General features: G+C 48.2%; 1 protein-coding gene across 4 annotated transcripts in view; it reads left to right on the forward strand.

Moving 5' to 3' along the window:
- MAPK8IP3 (mitogen-activated protein kinase 8 interacting protein 3) overlaps positions 1–15,590 on the forward strand; it is a 54,264-nt gene extending 38,674 nt beyond the window's left edge. For 3 of the 4 annotated variants that reach the window (XM_050905688.1, XM_050905689.1, XM_050905690.1), the window contains exons 17-29: positions 602–767; positions 1,232–1,417; positions 2,036–2,222; positions 3,025–3,147; positions 3,420–3,500; positions 4,041–4,108; positions 6,694–6,842; positions 7,696–7,867; positions 7,993–8,106; positions 9,519–9,557; positions 11,464–11,643; positions 11,903–12,046; positions 12,616–15,590. In XM_050905688.1, the coding sequence (XP_050761645.1) occupies positions 602–767; positions 1,232–1,417; positions 2,036–2,222; positions 3,025–3,147; positions 3,420–3,500; positions 4,041–4,108; positions 6,694–6,842; positions 7,696–7,867; positions 7,993–8,106; positions 9,519–9,557; positions 11,464–11,643; positions 11,903–12,046; positions 12,616–12,737 (1,731 nt within the window). In that variant the 3' untranslated portion in view covers positions 12,738–15,590. The remainder of the gene's footprint in view (positions 1–601; positions 768–1,231; positions 1,418–2,035; positions 2,223–3,024; positions 3,148–3,419; positions 3,501–4,040; positions 4,109–6,693; positions 6,843–7,695; positions 7,868–7,992; positions 8,107–9,518; positions 9,558–11,463; positions 11,644–11,902; positions 12,047–12,615) is intronic. The other variant, XM_050905691.1, reaches the window with a different exon arrangement.
- Positions 15,591–16,667: the final 1,077 nt, after the last annotated feature.

Genomic DNA, 16,667 nt, shown 5'->3' on the forward strand with positions numbered 1-16,667 from the left:
CACTGTAAATTAAAAAAATAATAAATAAATTCAGGCAAAGCTTTTTTAAAAAGAACATAGACATAGCAGAGTCCATAAGTCCATTCAGTTCAGAAGTTGAAGCTCTTGAGATTTATTCCAGCTCTGTTTTTTAATAGTCTTAAGTGTTTGGGTTTTATAAGAACCAAGCTGTGATTGGCAGATAATAATACAACGTTTTATCCTTTCTGGTGGTTTTTTTTTTCCACAGCTGTCTTACACTGCTGCCCTATAGTCTTCTGAGATCAGCTTGCTTAAGCTACTAGGTTGAGTGCATCCCAGCTCCGTGGTATTCTGTCTAAAGTGAATGTTCAGTGATACATTAGTCAGACATCTCAGAAGAGAAATTAATGGCCCAACTCCTCTTGCCCTAAGGAGCCAGATAGGCTCTTTGACCAGTGTTCCAGATACTCGTGCAGCAACGTGAATGAAATTTGCATAGCTCATATTGTTTATTTGCATCAGCTAGGAAGAGACTTGGCTCTTTGAAGTGTATTTGCATGTGTAAATGTTGCCAAACAGTAATACGCTCAGTCTGATCTGAGAGGAGCCTGATTCTGCCCGTGTGTTTGCTCTCCTGAAGGCAAAGGAGCTCCATGAAATGGATGCCACGTCCAGTCGTGTCTGGATCCTCACTAGTACGCTGTCAACAAGTAAAGTTGTAATTATTGATGCCAATCAGCCGGGCACAGTGGTGGACCAGTTCACTGTCTGCAATGCTCATGTGCTCTGCATCTCCAGCATCCCTGGTAAGTGGGGCCCAGGCACTGGCTGTGATCTGCACAGGGTCACCTGCTCCACTGAGGAGTGACAAATGTAGCGTCCTCACTTCAGAACTAACCCTTGGACCCTGCTGCATTCTGTAATTGTCCTTCAAAACCATAACTCAGATCTTGCCTTCTTGTAGGACCTTTCTGTGGAGATCCCTCACTGTTGAACATTTAGTAAGTCATTCCTTTGGCACGTAAAGGATGGTTCTTGGGAGCAAGAGTGAGCCTTGCCCAGGTTTGGGAGGACTCTGTAGCTGGCCTGGACGTTGATGCTAGGGATGAGGGGATTCACCATGATGTTGACTGATGCTGTGGTGCCTCCCCAGGGCAATGAACCCTGAGGGTCAGCATCTTCCATTCATATGGTCACCTCAGGAGTACTGCTATATTTAAATTAGCAGTGACAGCTAGATTTATGGGAGAATCTGTTCTTTGCCCTTCAGCGGCCAGTGAGAGTGATTATCCTCCAGGCGAGATCTTTCTGGAGGGAGATGTAAATCCTGAAGAGTCGTCTGGAACAGATGGTGTCTTGGCAGGAATCACTCTGGTGGGCTGTGCGACCCGCTGCAATGTGCCACGAAGCAACTGTTCCTCGCGTGGTGACACACCTGTGCTGGACAAGGGACAGAGTGAGTTTTGGGACATAAAACTTAATGGCAGTCCAATTATAGCTAGTCCCATACGAGCTTACGGTCTTACAGCTGCATCCTCCTGTCCCTGAGTTAACTACTTCAGAGGCCTCAAGAAGTTTTTAATGTGGTACAGGAAAACCAAAGGCCCTTTTGGTACATATCTCTTTAGAGCTGTCCTTTTCTGTCTGAGTGATCCACATTCTGCAGCCTGCTTGCGGGGGTCGTATAGCAGAGTATTTTGGACAGGTGATATGTTTGCCCTGCTACAGTTGCTTCTGTTCTCATTGCTTTCCCCTCTGAACCATGTCTTCTTGTGAAGTCAGTTAAGCCCATGTGAAAACTATAATGATGCCCTTGCTGACTCCATACTGCAGTGGGCAGCCCTGGAGAACTTCTCATTTTTTTGCTAGTCACAGACTGTGCCTCACTTTAAAATAGCCTCTGTTCTCCAGCCAAGCAGAAGACACTGGATGAGCTGCTGTCTGTGCTTGCAGGCTCAGGGCTTGATTGAATTTGGCAAGGAAGGATAAATTAACAAATCGACAGCCTGATTTCTGTATAGCTAACTTACCAGCTTACTCTCCAGTATGTGTCACACTGTTCTTTGTCTTTTAGGTGAGGTGGCTGCTGTCTGCAATGGGAAGATCAACCAGTCCCAGTCTACTGAGGAGGCAACAGAAGCCACGGAGGTACCAGAGAACGGTACAAGCGAGGCAGAGCCTGCTCAGGCCCGGCCTGGGCCCCTCACGGAGCACGTGTTTACAGATCCAGTCCCTGCACAGGCACCTCTTAGGCAGAATGGGTAGGCAGTCTGGGGCCAAAGTGCCAGTTCAGTTATTTATCAGTATCAGCTCTGTTTTCATAAGCTTTTTGATGTGAGAACCAGCCTGATCTTCCGATAAAGTGTCAAACTTTTTTCAGTTTTGTGCCCAAATAGTATTACAGATGGCATGATAGGAAGAGAAAGAAACGAAATTAAAATAAACATGGTTCAGCCTGCAGCAGACTGTATCAGCTGTTTAAGTGCAAATGTTTGATCTCTCAGTATGAATTTAGACCTACTGTTAAGACAGATCTTCGAAAGTACATGTACACTTAATGTTCTTACTGAAGGAGCTTATTGATTCATGTGTAAAAATGACGATTGATTTATTCTAGTAGTACCTCTAATGTGCTGTAAAGATGATGAAGAAAGCATAGTCACCACCCAAAAATTCTTAATACAAATGAGTCTGCTGTGATGGCCTGAAGAGCAAGGTGGAAGTCTTGGGTAGAAATTGTTCCTAAATGACCAAGTTGTTCTACGTTGTTTCTGTTGAAGTTGGAAATGAACAGAGAAAATACTGTTTATGTAGTAGTACTGCCAAACACTAAGTTAAGTTCTATAGATTTGAAGTACTTGCTATTTCTATTGGTGGGGAAAAAAGGAAGTATTGCAAATTGCAGATTCAGGAGTCAAGCAATTAAAAAACACTGAAGAGAGGGAAGCGATTTGTGTATACAAGGGCCCTTATCTGCTTGTGAATGCCAGACTGTGAGCATAGATGGGCATTCTGTGCATTACTGCCGGTAAAGCCTCTGACAATGTTCTTTTGCCTCTTCAGGGAGAATGGGCAGCTGAAGACAGAGTCAAGCACAACACTGCCAGATCAGGAGTTGAATGGGGATGCTGCTGGGACTTGCACCAGTGCTGCCCCCACCATGTGGCTGGGAGCACAGAACGGCTGGTAGGTTCCCCTTGAGCTGGCAGATCTCCCTGTCACCTCCGTTCTCTGGGCTCCGCTTTTCATGTCCGCACACCTTTAGTTCACTTGTTTCTGGAGCAGGTTTTCATTGCTCATTGTTGTTCTGAGCCCTCAGCTCATCATAGGCACAGGGATTTAACCTCACTTTCTTACCTAACTTCTACCTTTCCTACCAAAAGAAAAGACTCAAGCCTAGTCAGGCTGAAGGTGTGGGGCCTTGCTGCTAACCCTCCCTGGTTTGTCCTTTCTCACAGGCTTTATGTGCACTCGGCTGTATCCAACTGGAAGAAGTGTCTGCACTCGATAAAGCTGAAGGACTCTGTGCTGAGTCTAGTGTAAGTGTGCATGCCAAGGGACACTGAAGGAGAAGGTTCAGTGCCTCAGCAATATTTTAGATGGGGGTAGCAGCTCTTTGTCAGTCATCTCTTTCTTTGCCCTTCTAAGCGCATGGGTTTTTGAGGAACGTTTGCCAAGGTTTTTGGAAAGCCTCATACTGAGCCATTTTCCTGCTCAACTGTACACCTGACCCAATTCAGTGAGTAAGATACTAAATGAGATTAGCAGTATCAGGAGGAAATAAGGGGGGAGGAGAAAGGCAAAATTTCACTGGGATGTAAATTAGGTGGAATTTGTTGAAATTGATGGAGTTTGGTGTGTGAAGGAGAAGTTAACCTCAACAGGAAATTTATGGATGATCTTACTACAATGAAGGTAAGAGGTATGACCCTTGGCCCTTGCAGGATGTTCCTGCAAGTGCTAAACTGAATGGGAGTTGCCAAGAGAACATAAAGATGGTGTGCATGGATGTCAGAAAGGATTTGTTAGTCCCTTACTTCTACAGATTTTTGTAAGTATTTACTTTTTTGTGATTTCAGGCATGTGAAAGGGAGGGTTCTTGTTGCTCTGGCAGATGGAACACTAGCCATATTCCACCGGGGAGAAGGTAAGAATCAACGTAATAAGAGAAAACCAAACTTGGCCGAAAGCATTGCAATGGATTAAATGCTATTCTGAGTCCAGAAGGAAAGATGCTGGCTTGCTGGAGTACAAACATATGGTTAAAATGCATAGCTATTATACGCATGTAATCCTTATCCTAAAACATCTAAGGCATACTTTAACACCATTTCCTGAGCTTTTCTGAACAAAAGCATGTGTGTATGTTCTGTGTAGCATATGTGGAATAAATGTGGGTGGGTTGACCCTGGCTAGATGCCAGGTGCCCACCAAAGCCGCTGGTGGCCACCCTCCTAAGCTGGACAGGGGAGAGGAAATATAACGAAAGCCTCACAGGTCGAGATCAGGACAGGGACATCACTCAGCAATTACCATCACAGGCAAAACGGACTCGACTTGGGGAAAAAAATTAATTTATTACCAGTCAAATCAGAGTAGGATAAGGAGAAATAAAACCAGATCTTAAAAACACCTTCCCCCCACCCCTCCCTTCTTCCCGGGCTCAACTTTACTCCCAAATTTTCTACCTCCTCTCCCCCAGCGGCACAGGGGGACGGGGAATGGGGGTTGCGGTCAGTTCATCACACATTGTTTCTGCTGCTCCTTCCTCCTCGGGGGGAGGACTCCTCACACTCTGCCCCTGCTCCAGCATGGGGTCCCTCCCACGGCAGACAGTCCTCCACAAACTTCTCCAATGTGAGTCCTTCCCACGGGCTGCAGTTCTTCACGAACTGCTCCAGCGTGGGTCCCTTCCACACTGTGCAGTCACTCGGGACAGACTGCTCCAGCGTGGGTCCCCAGCGGGGTCACAAGCCCTGCCAGCAAACCTGCTCCAGCCTGGGCTCCTCTACCCACGGGGCCACAGGTCCTGCCCAGAGCCTGCTCCAGCGTGAGCTTCCCATGGGGTCACAGCCTCCTTCGGGCATCCCCCTGCTCCGGTGTGGGGACCTCCCACGGATATCTGGATATCTGCAGGTGGATATCTGCTCCACTATTTAACCTCCATGGGCTGCAGGGGGACAGCCTGCCTCACCATGGTCTTCCCCACGGGCTGCAGGGGAATCTCTGCTCTGGTGCCTGGAGCACCTCCTCCCCCTCCTTCTTCCTTGACCTTGGTGTCTGCAGAGCTGCTGCTCTCACGTCTTCTCACTCCTCTCTCCGGCTGCAATTGCTGTTTCACAGTAACTTCTTCCCCTTCTTAAATATTCCAGAGGTGCTGCCACCGTCGCTGATGGGCTCGGCCTTGGCCAGCAGTGGGTCCATCTTGGAGCCGGCTGGCATTGGCCCTATCAGACATAGGGGAAGCTTCTAGCAGCTTCTCACAGAAGCCTCCCCTGTAGCCCCCCCACTACCAAAACCCTGCCATGCAAACCCAATTCAAACACTTTTAGGAATATGTATGCTGTGCAGTTGTTTGAGGAGTGCTTGGTAAGTTTAATGCATTTGGGCCATATCAGTGTCACTGTGCATTCACAAATCAAGTGTAACAGGGCATGCACAGGGAGCTCTGCACAGCTCAGGCTGTACCCGAGCAAATCATCTGTGCAGTTGCAAATAGGCCTGCTGCTTCCCAGAGAAATTGGACTCTGTATAAGTAGTGGAATTGATCACTGCATACACAGCAGGCAGAGCTGGGATTCTCTGGAAGTCTGGAAATCCCAAATAAGTGGAGCCTTTGCATTACACTTGGTCAATTTTTCTCGTTGCAAAAAAGAGATGTCTGAGTAATCTGATGTGCCTTAATCTTGTCACTTGAAGATTGTTTTTGAATTCTGTATTTTTTGTCCTCTTCACTGTTGTAGGTTTTGTTTCCCTATGACTTGAGCAGTTCCTGAGCTATGTTCATACCTGAAAGCACATGGGAATTTGCTGTGACTAATGTTTGCATATTAAGAACTTAGTTATTCATTGAGTAGCAGTTTATCCAGCAAGCTGAAATACAGAGATTTCTGGGTTTGTGCAATCTAAATTTTGATTCAGCCTTTGTCATGAGTTCAAGCCTGACCATTGACACGTAAAAATTGTTCCCATCAGAAATAGGATAAAGCTTCGTGACATAGAGGCCACCTGTCTGTGAAGGACACATTATCTGCCTGGTTAGTTAGAAAATAAGCGTGAGAGAAGGGAGATTGATTCCTTATCCTGGATTTGACACTTCAGCGAAATTATGTTGTCCGTCTGTGATATGAGGAAGCCTCACCACAAGGTCCATTTCCTTTTAAGTTTCCACATAGTCTTGTTAGGCTGTCTTTCTTTGTCCCTTGCTGTTTTTGTTGTACTTGTTAGAGAAGCCTGTTCACTTCATTACAATAAAAGGATGTTTAAATTAGCCTGATTTGGAGAGCTTTCAGCCCGCCAAACTAAACTTTATTGTCATGTGTTTTGTAAGTATAAGGCTGTGCCCAAAGTAGTATTATGGATTCATGGGAAGTTCACAGACATAAGCAAAATGGGCATTTAAGTATTAGCTAAGCCTGTGTACCTAGATACACATGGAAAGGTAGATGATTCTATTGTATACTGACATGTCATGAAGGAGATGCATCTTTCCACACTTGTTTTTCACCTTAGATGGTCAGTGGGATCTCAGTAATTACCACCTGATGGACCTCGGTCACACTCACCATTCCATCCGCTGCATGGCTGTTGTGTATGATAGAGTCTGGTGTGGCTACAAGAACAAAATCCACGTTATCCAACCTAAGACAATGCAGATTGAGGTAAGAGAGGAAATGTATGTGTATGCATGCACATGCTTGTGTTGTATTTATTCTTGTAGCTGTTTTCTGCTGCAGTGCATGGAAATGCAGAACCTTTGTATTGTCATTGCTGACTGTAGGACCCAAACTGTCAATCTGGGTCATGTTATGACCCAGTCTGCCAGGGGGATATTTATTCCGTCCTCCCTTTGCAGAGCTTACATCTTTAGATAAGTCTAAACTGAGCACTTTCTTTGCCTTTACTAGTGAGTCTGTGAGGCCACGTACTGTACAAATGCACGTGCGTGCTTTACAGCTGTCCTTCATAGTCTAAGATTTCTCCATCTGTAGGCATTGTGGCACAAAGGAAGAGTACGGTTAGCAAGCCCCAGTGATCCCACTTGCCTAAGAAAAAAATGAAGTTTAGAGCCTTTTAGTTGAAATTCAATATAGTGGTGTTGGTACAAACCTATTTGACAGTGCTTGGAATAATTCTAATCAAAGGGAGAAAAAGTGCTGAATCTGAAGTTCACATCAGTGAGCCAAGGCAGTCTGATCTTTGCAATTTATACTGGAGTTGTGCGTTTTCCTTTTCTACCAAGCACATTGAAAACTCTTGGTTTCTAAATGTTCTTGCTCCTGAATTGGTCTGCAAAGACCATAATCTCTGCAGAGCTGCTACACAACTCATCATTTCAAGTGAGGGATTTTCTGTATACTGTAGTGAACTTCTGAGGTCAGCTGGCATTAACACATTTTCTCCAAGAGCTTTGAAACCCAAACAAGCGATATCAGTTGAGAAAAATGGAGTATACGTGTAGATAATGGCAAACCTTCTGTGAACTCACATTGGTCCACCTATTTGGCATTTCAGAAATCCTTTGACGCCCACCCTCGGCGGGAGAGTCAGGTGCGACAGCTGGCATGGATTGGAGATGGAGTATGGGTTTCTATCCGCCTGGACTCCACTCTGAGGCTTTACCATGCCCACAGCCATCAACATCTGCAGGACGTCGACATTGAGCCTTATGTCAGCAAGATGCTAGGTGAGGCAGTAGGGACTGTCAGTAAATGGTCTGTGGCTTACTGAGATCAGAGAGAAATCGAAATTCATTAGCAGACCTTGCCCAAAGTCATAACTGACTCTCCAATTCTTATGCATGCTTACTAGGCACTGGAAAGCTGGGCTTCTCGTTCGTGCGGATTACAGCCCTGCTCATTGCTGGCAACCGCCTCTGGGTAGGGACAGGGAACGGCGTCGTCATCTCCATTCCATTGACTGAGAGTAAGTGACATTTATTGGAGATACTTCTGCGTCCTCTCCTAAAAAAAGAAGGCTTTTGTGTGTTATTTGTGCAGCATGGCGGATGGCTCTGGCTGGCTAATGCTTTCTGGACATTTTTACTCTGAACCTGACACGCCTTTGGTCGTAGCAGTGTTCAGAGAGAAGAGCCCTGAGTATGAGCAACCCTGAACTTGGTTTAACTCTTCCTTATTAAGGAATTAAGTGTTCAGGTGAATGGATTTAACCTGTTTAAAACCAAATAGGTATTTGTTACTGTCCCTTTCAGTTCAGTTGAAGCCATTTCCTTCTTGGGGGACCAATGACATCTCTACCATCTGTACAGTCTTCCTTTTTGAGCGTGAACTTGACAGAGCAGACTGACGTGAACTGATTTTGTAGCTACCGGAAACCAGGAGAAACAAAGCTTTGGGAATTGTAGTAAGTCTCCAAAAGGAGGCCATGGGATGAGAAGTCACCAGGAAGATCTCCCTGGAAATTTCGTTTTGGCATAGACATCTAAACATCTCCATAACACTATTTTCCAGAAACTGACCTTAGAAGAGCTTCATTTACTCAAATTAAGGCTCAGCTTTATCAGTCAAGTAGAAATCAGTATCCTATGCCAAATCGAACCTGGTGAGGACACCCAGCAGTAGTAGCTAATAGGTGCATCTCTGGAGCTGGAAGTTTAGTTGAAGCTCTTAGTAATCCTGTTCTGTACCTGCCAGTCAGCATCTGATTTTGCAGGTCTGTTCCAGCTTATAATGGGGGAGTAGGATTTGAGGCTGATTGCAGTTGCTTTCAACAGAAAGCAGCCAAATTAACATTTTCTCACCACTGCTAGCAGGAAATCTGAGAAGCAAATGGCTCTTGTATAAGAGGAGCAAACCTGTTGTAATCCTCCTGGAAGTCAGGGCTGAGGTGGTCTCCTCTAAGGCTAGTGGAGCTGGATATGCCCGGGGCTGACACCAGGAAGCCAGTGACACAGTCGTCTTTGTGCATTGCAATCTCGGTCTCATTTCTGAATCCCTGTTTTAAAGCCCATTCTTTCTTGGGGCTGCTATCCTGATTCTGAGTTAAGCTCGTTCCCTGCTGTAAACCAGTTGCATTATCTTTTGGTGTTTCTGTAAAAATGTGGTAAGCAGTAAGGTCTCGCTAGAAACTTTAGCAATGGATCCTTGTGACCATGGTCCCTCTCCCGTACCTTTGTCCTTGTAAGATAAGAGCAAAGTGAGCAAGAACAGTGTTGGTATAAACTGATCCGAGCCTGTAGCTCCTGTTGCAGTTTCTCTAGGTTTTATACATTTTTGTTGCTCCCTGAATTTTCTCCCAGTAATCACCTTTTTCTTCTCTCCCATCCTGCCTGTGTCTTCCCGTGCCCCTCTGTGTTCCCACTCCTTGCCTGTGCCTAGCTGTAGTCCTCCACCGAGGCCAACTCCTTGGGCTCCGGGGTAAGTCCATTGCCTCCTTCCTTCAGCTTTCACTCCTTTTGCACCCATTCACCTTTGCAGTCACTTTCCCACCCTTCCATCCTGCCATTCGGCTCTCTCCATCCATTTTTCCTCATCATTCTTTCATTTTAAGTTGCATCTGAGAAAAGCGACCAGACACAGTAATGTAAATATCCTCATTTCCCATGGCTAAAAACATTTTCATCCATCTCATCAGCCATCCTTCTGGTTTTTTTGTGTCAAGAGTACTTTATTCTTCATCAGTAGTTCCCTTATTGTGGTAGGCCAGGTTTGAGATGGGGACTGTAAAGCTTCATTCAGTCAGAGAGTTCCAGGAAGCAGGAGTAGAGTGTTCTTCCAAGGTCTTCCTTGGTCATCCTTGGTCATCCTTGGTTTTCCAAGGATGCTTCTCTCGTCAGTTCCAGGCCAGTGGCAGTAGGTGCTGTGGCACCTGCCAGCTGCAAGTAATCCACCAAGACTTTTGACCAGAGGGGACTTTGATAAACATTAAGAGTTGTTTGGGTTTGTGCCAGTTAAGGCAGGGTCTGAGTTCAAATTTATGCTTACCTTAGCCCTTCCAGGGTCAGAAAGGAGTAGTTTTTTCTCATTGTAAGACATTTCTGTGGCTGTCCAGAAGCATTATCAACATATGTCTCCTCCTTTTAAAGCATCTGATATTGGTTGCAATAAGAAGCTAGATATTGAGTGAGAAGAAGTGCTAGCACCAGCCCTGTCTGTCAATCAGATGAGCTCATCCAGTTGTAGCTGCTCACAGCAAACCAAAGCACAGAGGTGCAGAGAGCCTTCATCTTGGGGATCTTCCCCCTGCACACACTGATTCTCATTCTTCCATCAAAATGTTTGTACTTGTCTCGCCATCCTGGCTTGAGCCTGACAGGTAAAAGTCTCCTTTGTCCAAGTCAATAATTGAAATCCAGCCCAAGCCAAAATACAGAACTACAGATAATTAAGCAAGCAATTCAGTTCTCTCACAGGAAGTGAAAGCCTTCTGATTTCAGTACTGTTTCTGTTTTACTGATGTGGGTGCGTGCAGAAGGAAAGCGTCTCCCATCCTGAGCTCTGAGCGCTGGTCTCTGTTCCTTGGTGAGTGGAAGCATTCACATTCTTGGAGCCTGGACACGAAGGATGCCGGCCTCTGAGCCCACCTTGAAATCCTTGGAAGCTGTGGACGGTGAACATCTTTCAGATGTTCATTGCTTGAGTAGCTGATCTTCTGGTGTCACGGCTAAATCAAGGACTAAGGAAGGACCTCACTCCGCTGCTGTGACATTTACTGGGCTGAGAGGCCTTCACCAGACCCAGAGACTGCTTTCAGCAGCCTGTGTGCTCATGCCTTGGCATGAGCGAAGGACTTGACTTGGAAACGGAGCAACTTCACCAATCCAGCAAATAGCAGTAATTCTCCTCCAGATGCCCTTAATGCCCTCACTGTGCCCTTAATGGGGTACAGTGCACACCTTTGGATGCCCTGCCAGGTACAAAAGACCAAGGTTGATCCTAGGACTGTAGGTCATTTCTGGAGGATGGACAGGATTGCTGCTGGTGAAGAGGCCTTCACTGGGACACCTCAGAGACCTTGTCTAGCTTGCCCTAGGGTCGCTCTTGGCAGCACCTCCAGGGATGTGTGCCTCATTAGTAGCCAAATACTAGATTTGATGAGGAAAATGTAGTTTGTTATCTTGAGTGGATTGTTACCAGCCTAAGAGAGAGGGACTGGATAGTCTAGTGTGGTCTCCTCCATCATACCCTTTACACAAGACCTTTAAAGACATCTGCGCCTTTAAAGGTTTTCCGTCATGGCTCATGAGTTTTCTCTTTGATTGAGTCCCTTCTGTAAATGGGATTCAAAGCCATCGCTGACAATATTCCTCCTCCCTGTCCCCAGCCAACAAGACGTCACCAACCTCTGGAGAGGGCAGCCGCTCCGGCGGGGTCATCCACGTGTACGGTGATGACAACAGTGACAAGTCTGCCAGCAGTTTCATTCCCTACTGCTCCATGGCTCAGGCACAACTCTGTTTCCATGGGCACCGTGATGCTGTCAAGTTCTTCGTCTCTGTGCCTGGTAAGGATGAACACAGCCCTTCCTTGTGAGGGTCTTGTCCTGCCGTCCATTCTGCGGCAGGAGCTTGAGCTGATCTGCAGCAGATGGTTGGCCGTGCCATTTCTAGCGCTTGCAGATCACCGTGGCTCAGACATCAGTAGTTTAAACCCCAGTGACTTCCAGAGTTCACCAGCAGAAGGAATTGGCCTGCCCAGTTGTGTGTGTGTTAACTGCATGGGGGCTGAGCAGAGGCACTGACAGCACCTCTGTCCTCTCCCAGGAAATGTCCTAGCAACCCTGAATGGGAGTGTGTTGGACAGCCCTTCCGAGAACCCCAGCACAGCGGCCACAGAGACCGAGGGGCAGAAGCTGAAGAACGTCCTGGTGCTGAGCGGAGGAGAAGGGTACATCGATTTCCGGATCGGTGAGCGCCTGTCGTGGGAGGCATCTGGAACGGGAGGGGATGCAGGGCCGTGGTCGTGGAGAGAGGGATCACTGCTGTGGGGAGCAAAATCTGAGAAGCACTGCTCTCTGTTTCTCCTGCCTCTGGCTGTGAGGGCAGATAGCAAGCATTTTCCTTGCACAGCACAAGGCTGCCAAAGCCTACCCCTGCCTGCAGTGCCACGCAGGCTGCGTTAATGGCCCTGGAAAGAATAAAACCATCTGTGCCACTGGCTCCAAACATTGCTGCCCCGCTGCGGTCACCTGTGCTGCTCGAGGGCGCTCTCTGTTGTAAACACTGGCTTCCCCAAAAGGAAGGGTGGTTTTCCCTGCTGCTGGAGATGGTTTGTTCCATCCATACAGTCCTGCTTCAGAAAAGCACCATGTGGCTATGAACGTTCTCCAGGCATAAAGGAACGTCTCGGCTCATGCTGTCTGTTGTCAGACTGCTGAGGCTGTAACAGGGGTATTAGCTTCTTTGGAAGTATTCTAGAGCAGTGCAATTTGGGATTTTCTTTCTTGCCTTTTTTACTCTCTGTTCTCTCTTTGCAGGGGATGGAGAAGATGATGAGACAGAGGAGAATGCAGGGGATGCCACCCAGGTGAAGCCAGTACTTTCCAAGGCTGAAAGGAGCCACATTATTGTGTGGCAGGTATCATATATCCCTGAGTGAGAATTTCTCCCTTCCCACCAATGTAAGTGTCCCTCCTCCCGCCTGAATGCCAAGATGTACATACAGAACGCCTGCATTATACCTACTGCTGGAAACCGACCCCAGACAACTGCAACGGCTCCTGCCTCGGACTGTGACCCCCCTTCTAACCTCTGAACTTGCAGCTTTCATCTCGGGCCCGTGCGCTTTCTGCGTGGTTGGATTATTGTTCTGCTCTGGAGCTGGCATCTACAAGGAGAGAAATGGCAGTGCATCGATGAAGTGAAGCTTGGAGCTAGAACTGTGCAAAGCCTTTGCCCAGCGCTCGGGAGCTGGCAGCTGGACGGGTGGTGGCTCAGGTTCTCCGGCAGGTTGCCTCACTCCCACCTGCATGAGAAAGAAGTACGTCCCCCTGGCGTCCCCTGCCAAAGCAGTGATGGTGAATCACAACTACTACAGCACCCTAGCAGAAATCTGTTCTAGTTCACCAGCGGACTCTCCACCTTATCCACCCTTAAGCACAGAATAATGTTCCATGGACTGAGAGCAGCCAGGTCCAAGGAACCCTCAGTAGAAAGGAGCGTCAGGGCTTGGGCAGCACTTCTGCTGTTTGGCTGGAGAAGGCAGCAGTGCCATTACTCTGGGGAACGCATCCTCCATACTTGCAGATGGGAAGTCTCCCTCCTTTGCTGCTGTTGTCTCAGCAGTCGAGTGCTGGGTGACTGTGGGTGTCCGGAGAGGATTGTTTGGTAGCCTCAGATGGGAGACGGGTGTTTGATGTGGAGGCCACAGGGCCTTTGGAAACTGTGGTAGCAAAGGGGTACTGGAACCTTGCTTTTTTAAGAGCGGAAGAGGCAGCAGTACTTTCAACTCCCCCTTCCAAAAATGCCAGGCAGAGAAGAACTCTTGAGTTCATTCTGAAAGGTTCAGGAGAAAGCTATCTCTGCATAGCGTTTGTTGGCTTTTAAAATACAGGCGAGGCAGATGACGTTGGTCTGCTGTGAATTCTGCATTAACACGTTGAGATTACCTTGACTCATAACGCTGTGTCCCCATCCCAGGAACTGCTGGAAGGAGATGTCTGTTTTCCTTCACGCTGTGGCTGTCAGTTAGGAAAGACTGTGTAGGTGCAGTCGAGGTATAGAAAGGCTGTGTCTCGCCTGAGGTCACACAGAAAAAGGAATTGAGGCCAGATCTCCCGACCTCTTTAACTTAACATCGCGAGCACTGACTTTTGAAAAGCTGGAAATTTCTGACTCCTGAAAAGAATTGACAACCCCCAAGAAAAATTCTGATGGCCCTCCTTGTGTAAGCAGTGCTGGGGGATTGCAAAGGTGCATCCTGCTTACAAGAGAAGCAGCAAAAAGTGGGGCCAGGGAGAGCGGTTTTGAGCTCCAGATGTAGAACACGGCAGCTCCAGATGTAGAGGCAATGGTTTGTCCTCCTTTTCTGGCAGCGGAAACAGTCCTGTCTCCACAAGGACAAGTTCCGTTTCCTTTGAACACTCCCTCCTGGATATGCAGGACTAGAGCGAGTAGCAGTTGTTAGCGATGAATTTGGAAGCTCCTGGTGGTCATCTTGTTTCTTCCCTGAGCTGTGCAGCACTCCGGGGTTCACGGGGATGTCCTTGTGCCAGTGTGGCAGCATGGGGACAGCTGGGGGAAGCCTCCGTCCCCTGGGAAGCTCCCAGCTGTGTCCTATGCTTGTCGCCACGGACCGGGCTGTCCCCAGGGCTTGTGGTCTAAAGCTGCTTGTGTGCTGCAGGGATGCAGTATTCCTAGGGGAAGCTCTAACGTGGCATCTGTCCTGATGCAGCAGCACTGAAACGATTTTTGGATCCACAGTTCAGAAAAGGCTAGGGCATACGTTTCCCCTGCAAGAAGGCAAGAGGACATCTCTGGAGAACAGAGGCCTCAGCCACCAAAGTACAGAGCCACAGTGGTGCCCACGCTGCCCATGAGCAGTGCTGGTGACACGCGCACCCACACCACTCTTCACCGAGGTAGGAAACCAGCTGGACGGTGTCCGCCAGCCCTTGGCACACCGGGCTCTGTGGCTGGCATTTGGCTAAGGGATGGTTGGAGCCGCCATCTGCATGCGGGAGGACCTTTCACCAGGGACATTTCACCGGGGCACTGCTGACCGTGCCAGGCTTCTCGTTCACTTTCCCAAAATGCTTTCTGCTAGGAAGAGCTCTTTGGATCACAACACAGAGTGCATTAACAAGATCAACATTTAGACCACAGATTCCACAGACATGTAACAGTTCATCAGTTAGGGCCAGGTAAACTTCATAATTTCGGATAATTGAAGGAAAAAAAAAAGCCCCAGTAGGCCCAGTTCCTTAGCTCTGTCGACTCTTCCATAGGAAAATACAGAATTGCAACGTTCTTACCTCTTACTGTGTGTTCTGTATCTGGTTTTAGCAGTCAAAGTGACAGCACTCAGTCTCCTGTCACCCACTGGGCCCTGGCAACACAAGGAAACCAGTCTCGGGCCTCTACCAACGGGTTCCTTTCCAGCTCAGTGCATGTTTTCCTCCAAGAGAAGCACATGTCCAAGAGGGGCAGCTACAGCTAAGTAGAAGCAGCCTCTGCTGTCAGCTCCTGTGGGCGTTTGGTGGCTGCTGGGCAGCAAGGTGAGAACTGACTGGCTTCAACACACTTCCCTGTCATATCTCCACTGTGATGTATGTAAAGTATCTTGTATGTTACAAAAGGATTTAAAAAAGTGTCTTAAGGCCTGTAAACTCCGCTATTTGGTCTGAAGATGGCATTCTGTAAAGAGACTGCTGTATGAATATGTTCCCATGCTTTGTCCCCTATGCTATCAAACAACAAACCATATCTGTTCTGTATGTAATAAATGTGTTAACGTCAGCAAGTGCAGGGCGTCTTGTTCCTATAAAGGCACTGGGATTTCTGCTCAGTCTTTAGTAACAGCAGGACACTTAAAAGGGTGGGAATGGCAGCTCAAGCGTTCACCATTGAGCAGTTTAGTGGCACGAAAGGAGACGTGGATTGCTCGCTGGGTCTGAGCAGAAGGGGCTGGTCCTGCCAGCCACAGTGCAGTCTGTAGCTTCTCCCAGCGTTGGAAATAAAAAGCGGGAAAGACGAGCGTTCGGCTGCTGGCGAGCTGCAGCTGTCCTTGTGGTGTCCCCTTCCGGTGAGCTGCCAGGGTTAACGTGTCAGGCTCGGCTTTCAACACGCAATTTGCCAACGTCCCCTGTCAATACAGGGTGGTACTTCACGAAGTCCCATAGGAATCGGTGACGTGCAGCACTGCAGGAAGCAAGTTCCTCTTCGTCCCAGCAGCGCTTAGACAGGTTCGTATTTATTTTGTAGAACTGCATTAATTCGAGGGCTGTACGTAGCAGTAATAGACAAGGGAGCCACCTCCTTATGCCAGGAGCAGCTTCTGCCCTGAGCAGGGGTCCCTAAGGTGGTGAGTCACCCCCATGACTAACACCTGCACTGCGGTCCTGTGCAGGCCAGGGTGAAGTCCCACAGGCAATGCCTCCTGGGTTAATAGAAGCACCTCAACAGTGAGGTTTGGAAACAGGCCCTGGGACCCGTCCCGCACCCCTGGGGCTGCACCCTTCGATACAGCCAGGAGCAGTTTGAGCAAGGCACTGGGTGAAGTGCAGCCATGTCTGGCACCCACCTGGGTGGCTGAGGAAGGGGCTCACTGCCATCATCCTTCAGACAACCATCCCCACGCTGTTAAACGATCCTGGAGGTTAATGCACAGGTTTGAGAGTCCCGGCAGAGCTCCCAGCATGTTCTGGGCATTGAATCCAACACGTGCCAAATGGGCTGTGCAGCTTTGCACAAGGGGACCTTCACAATCGGACACGGCTCCCAGGCTGCCCAGGGCTCTGTGTGAAGACCAGCCCCCCCAAGTGTTAAGGCCCTGAGGTCACCAGCAGGCCGGGATGGTCCTGGTCAGCCC

Source organism: Gymnogyps californianus, chromosome 15 (assembly GCF_018139145.2).
Source record: "Gymnogyps californianus isolate 813 chromosome 15, ASM1813914v2, whole genome shotgun sequence".
Classification (NCBI taxonomy): domain Eukaryota; kingdom Metazoa; phylum Chordata; class Aves; order Accipitriformes; family Cathartidae; genus Gymnogyps; species Gymnogyps californianus.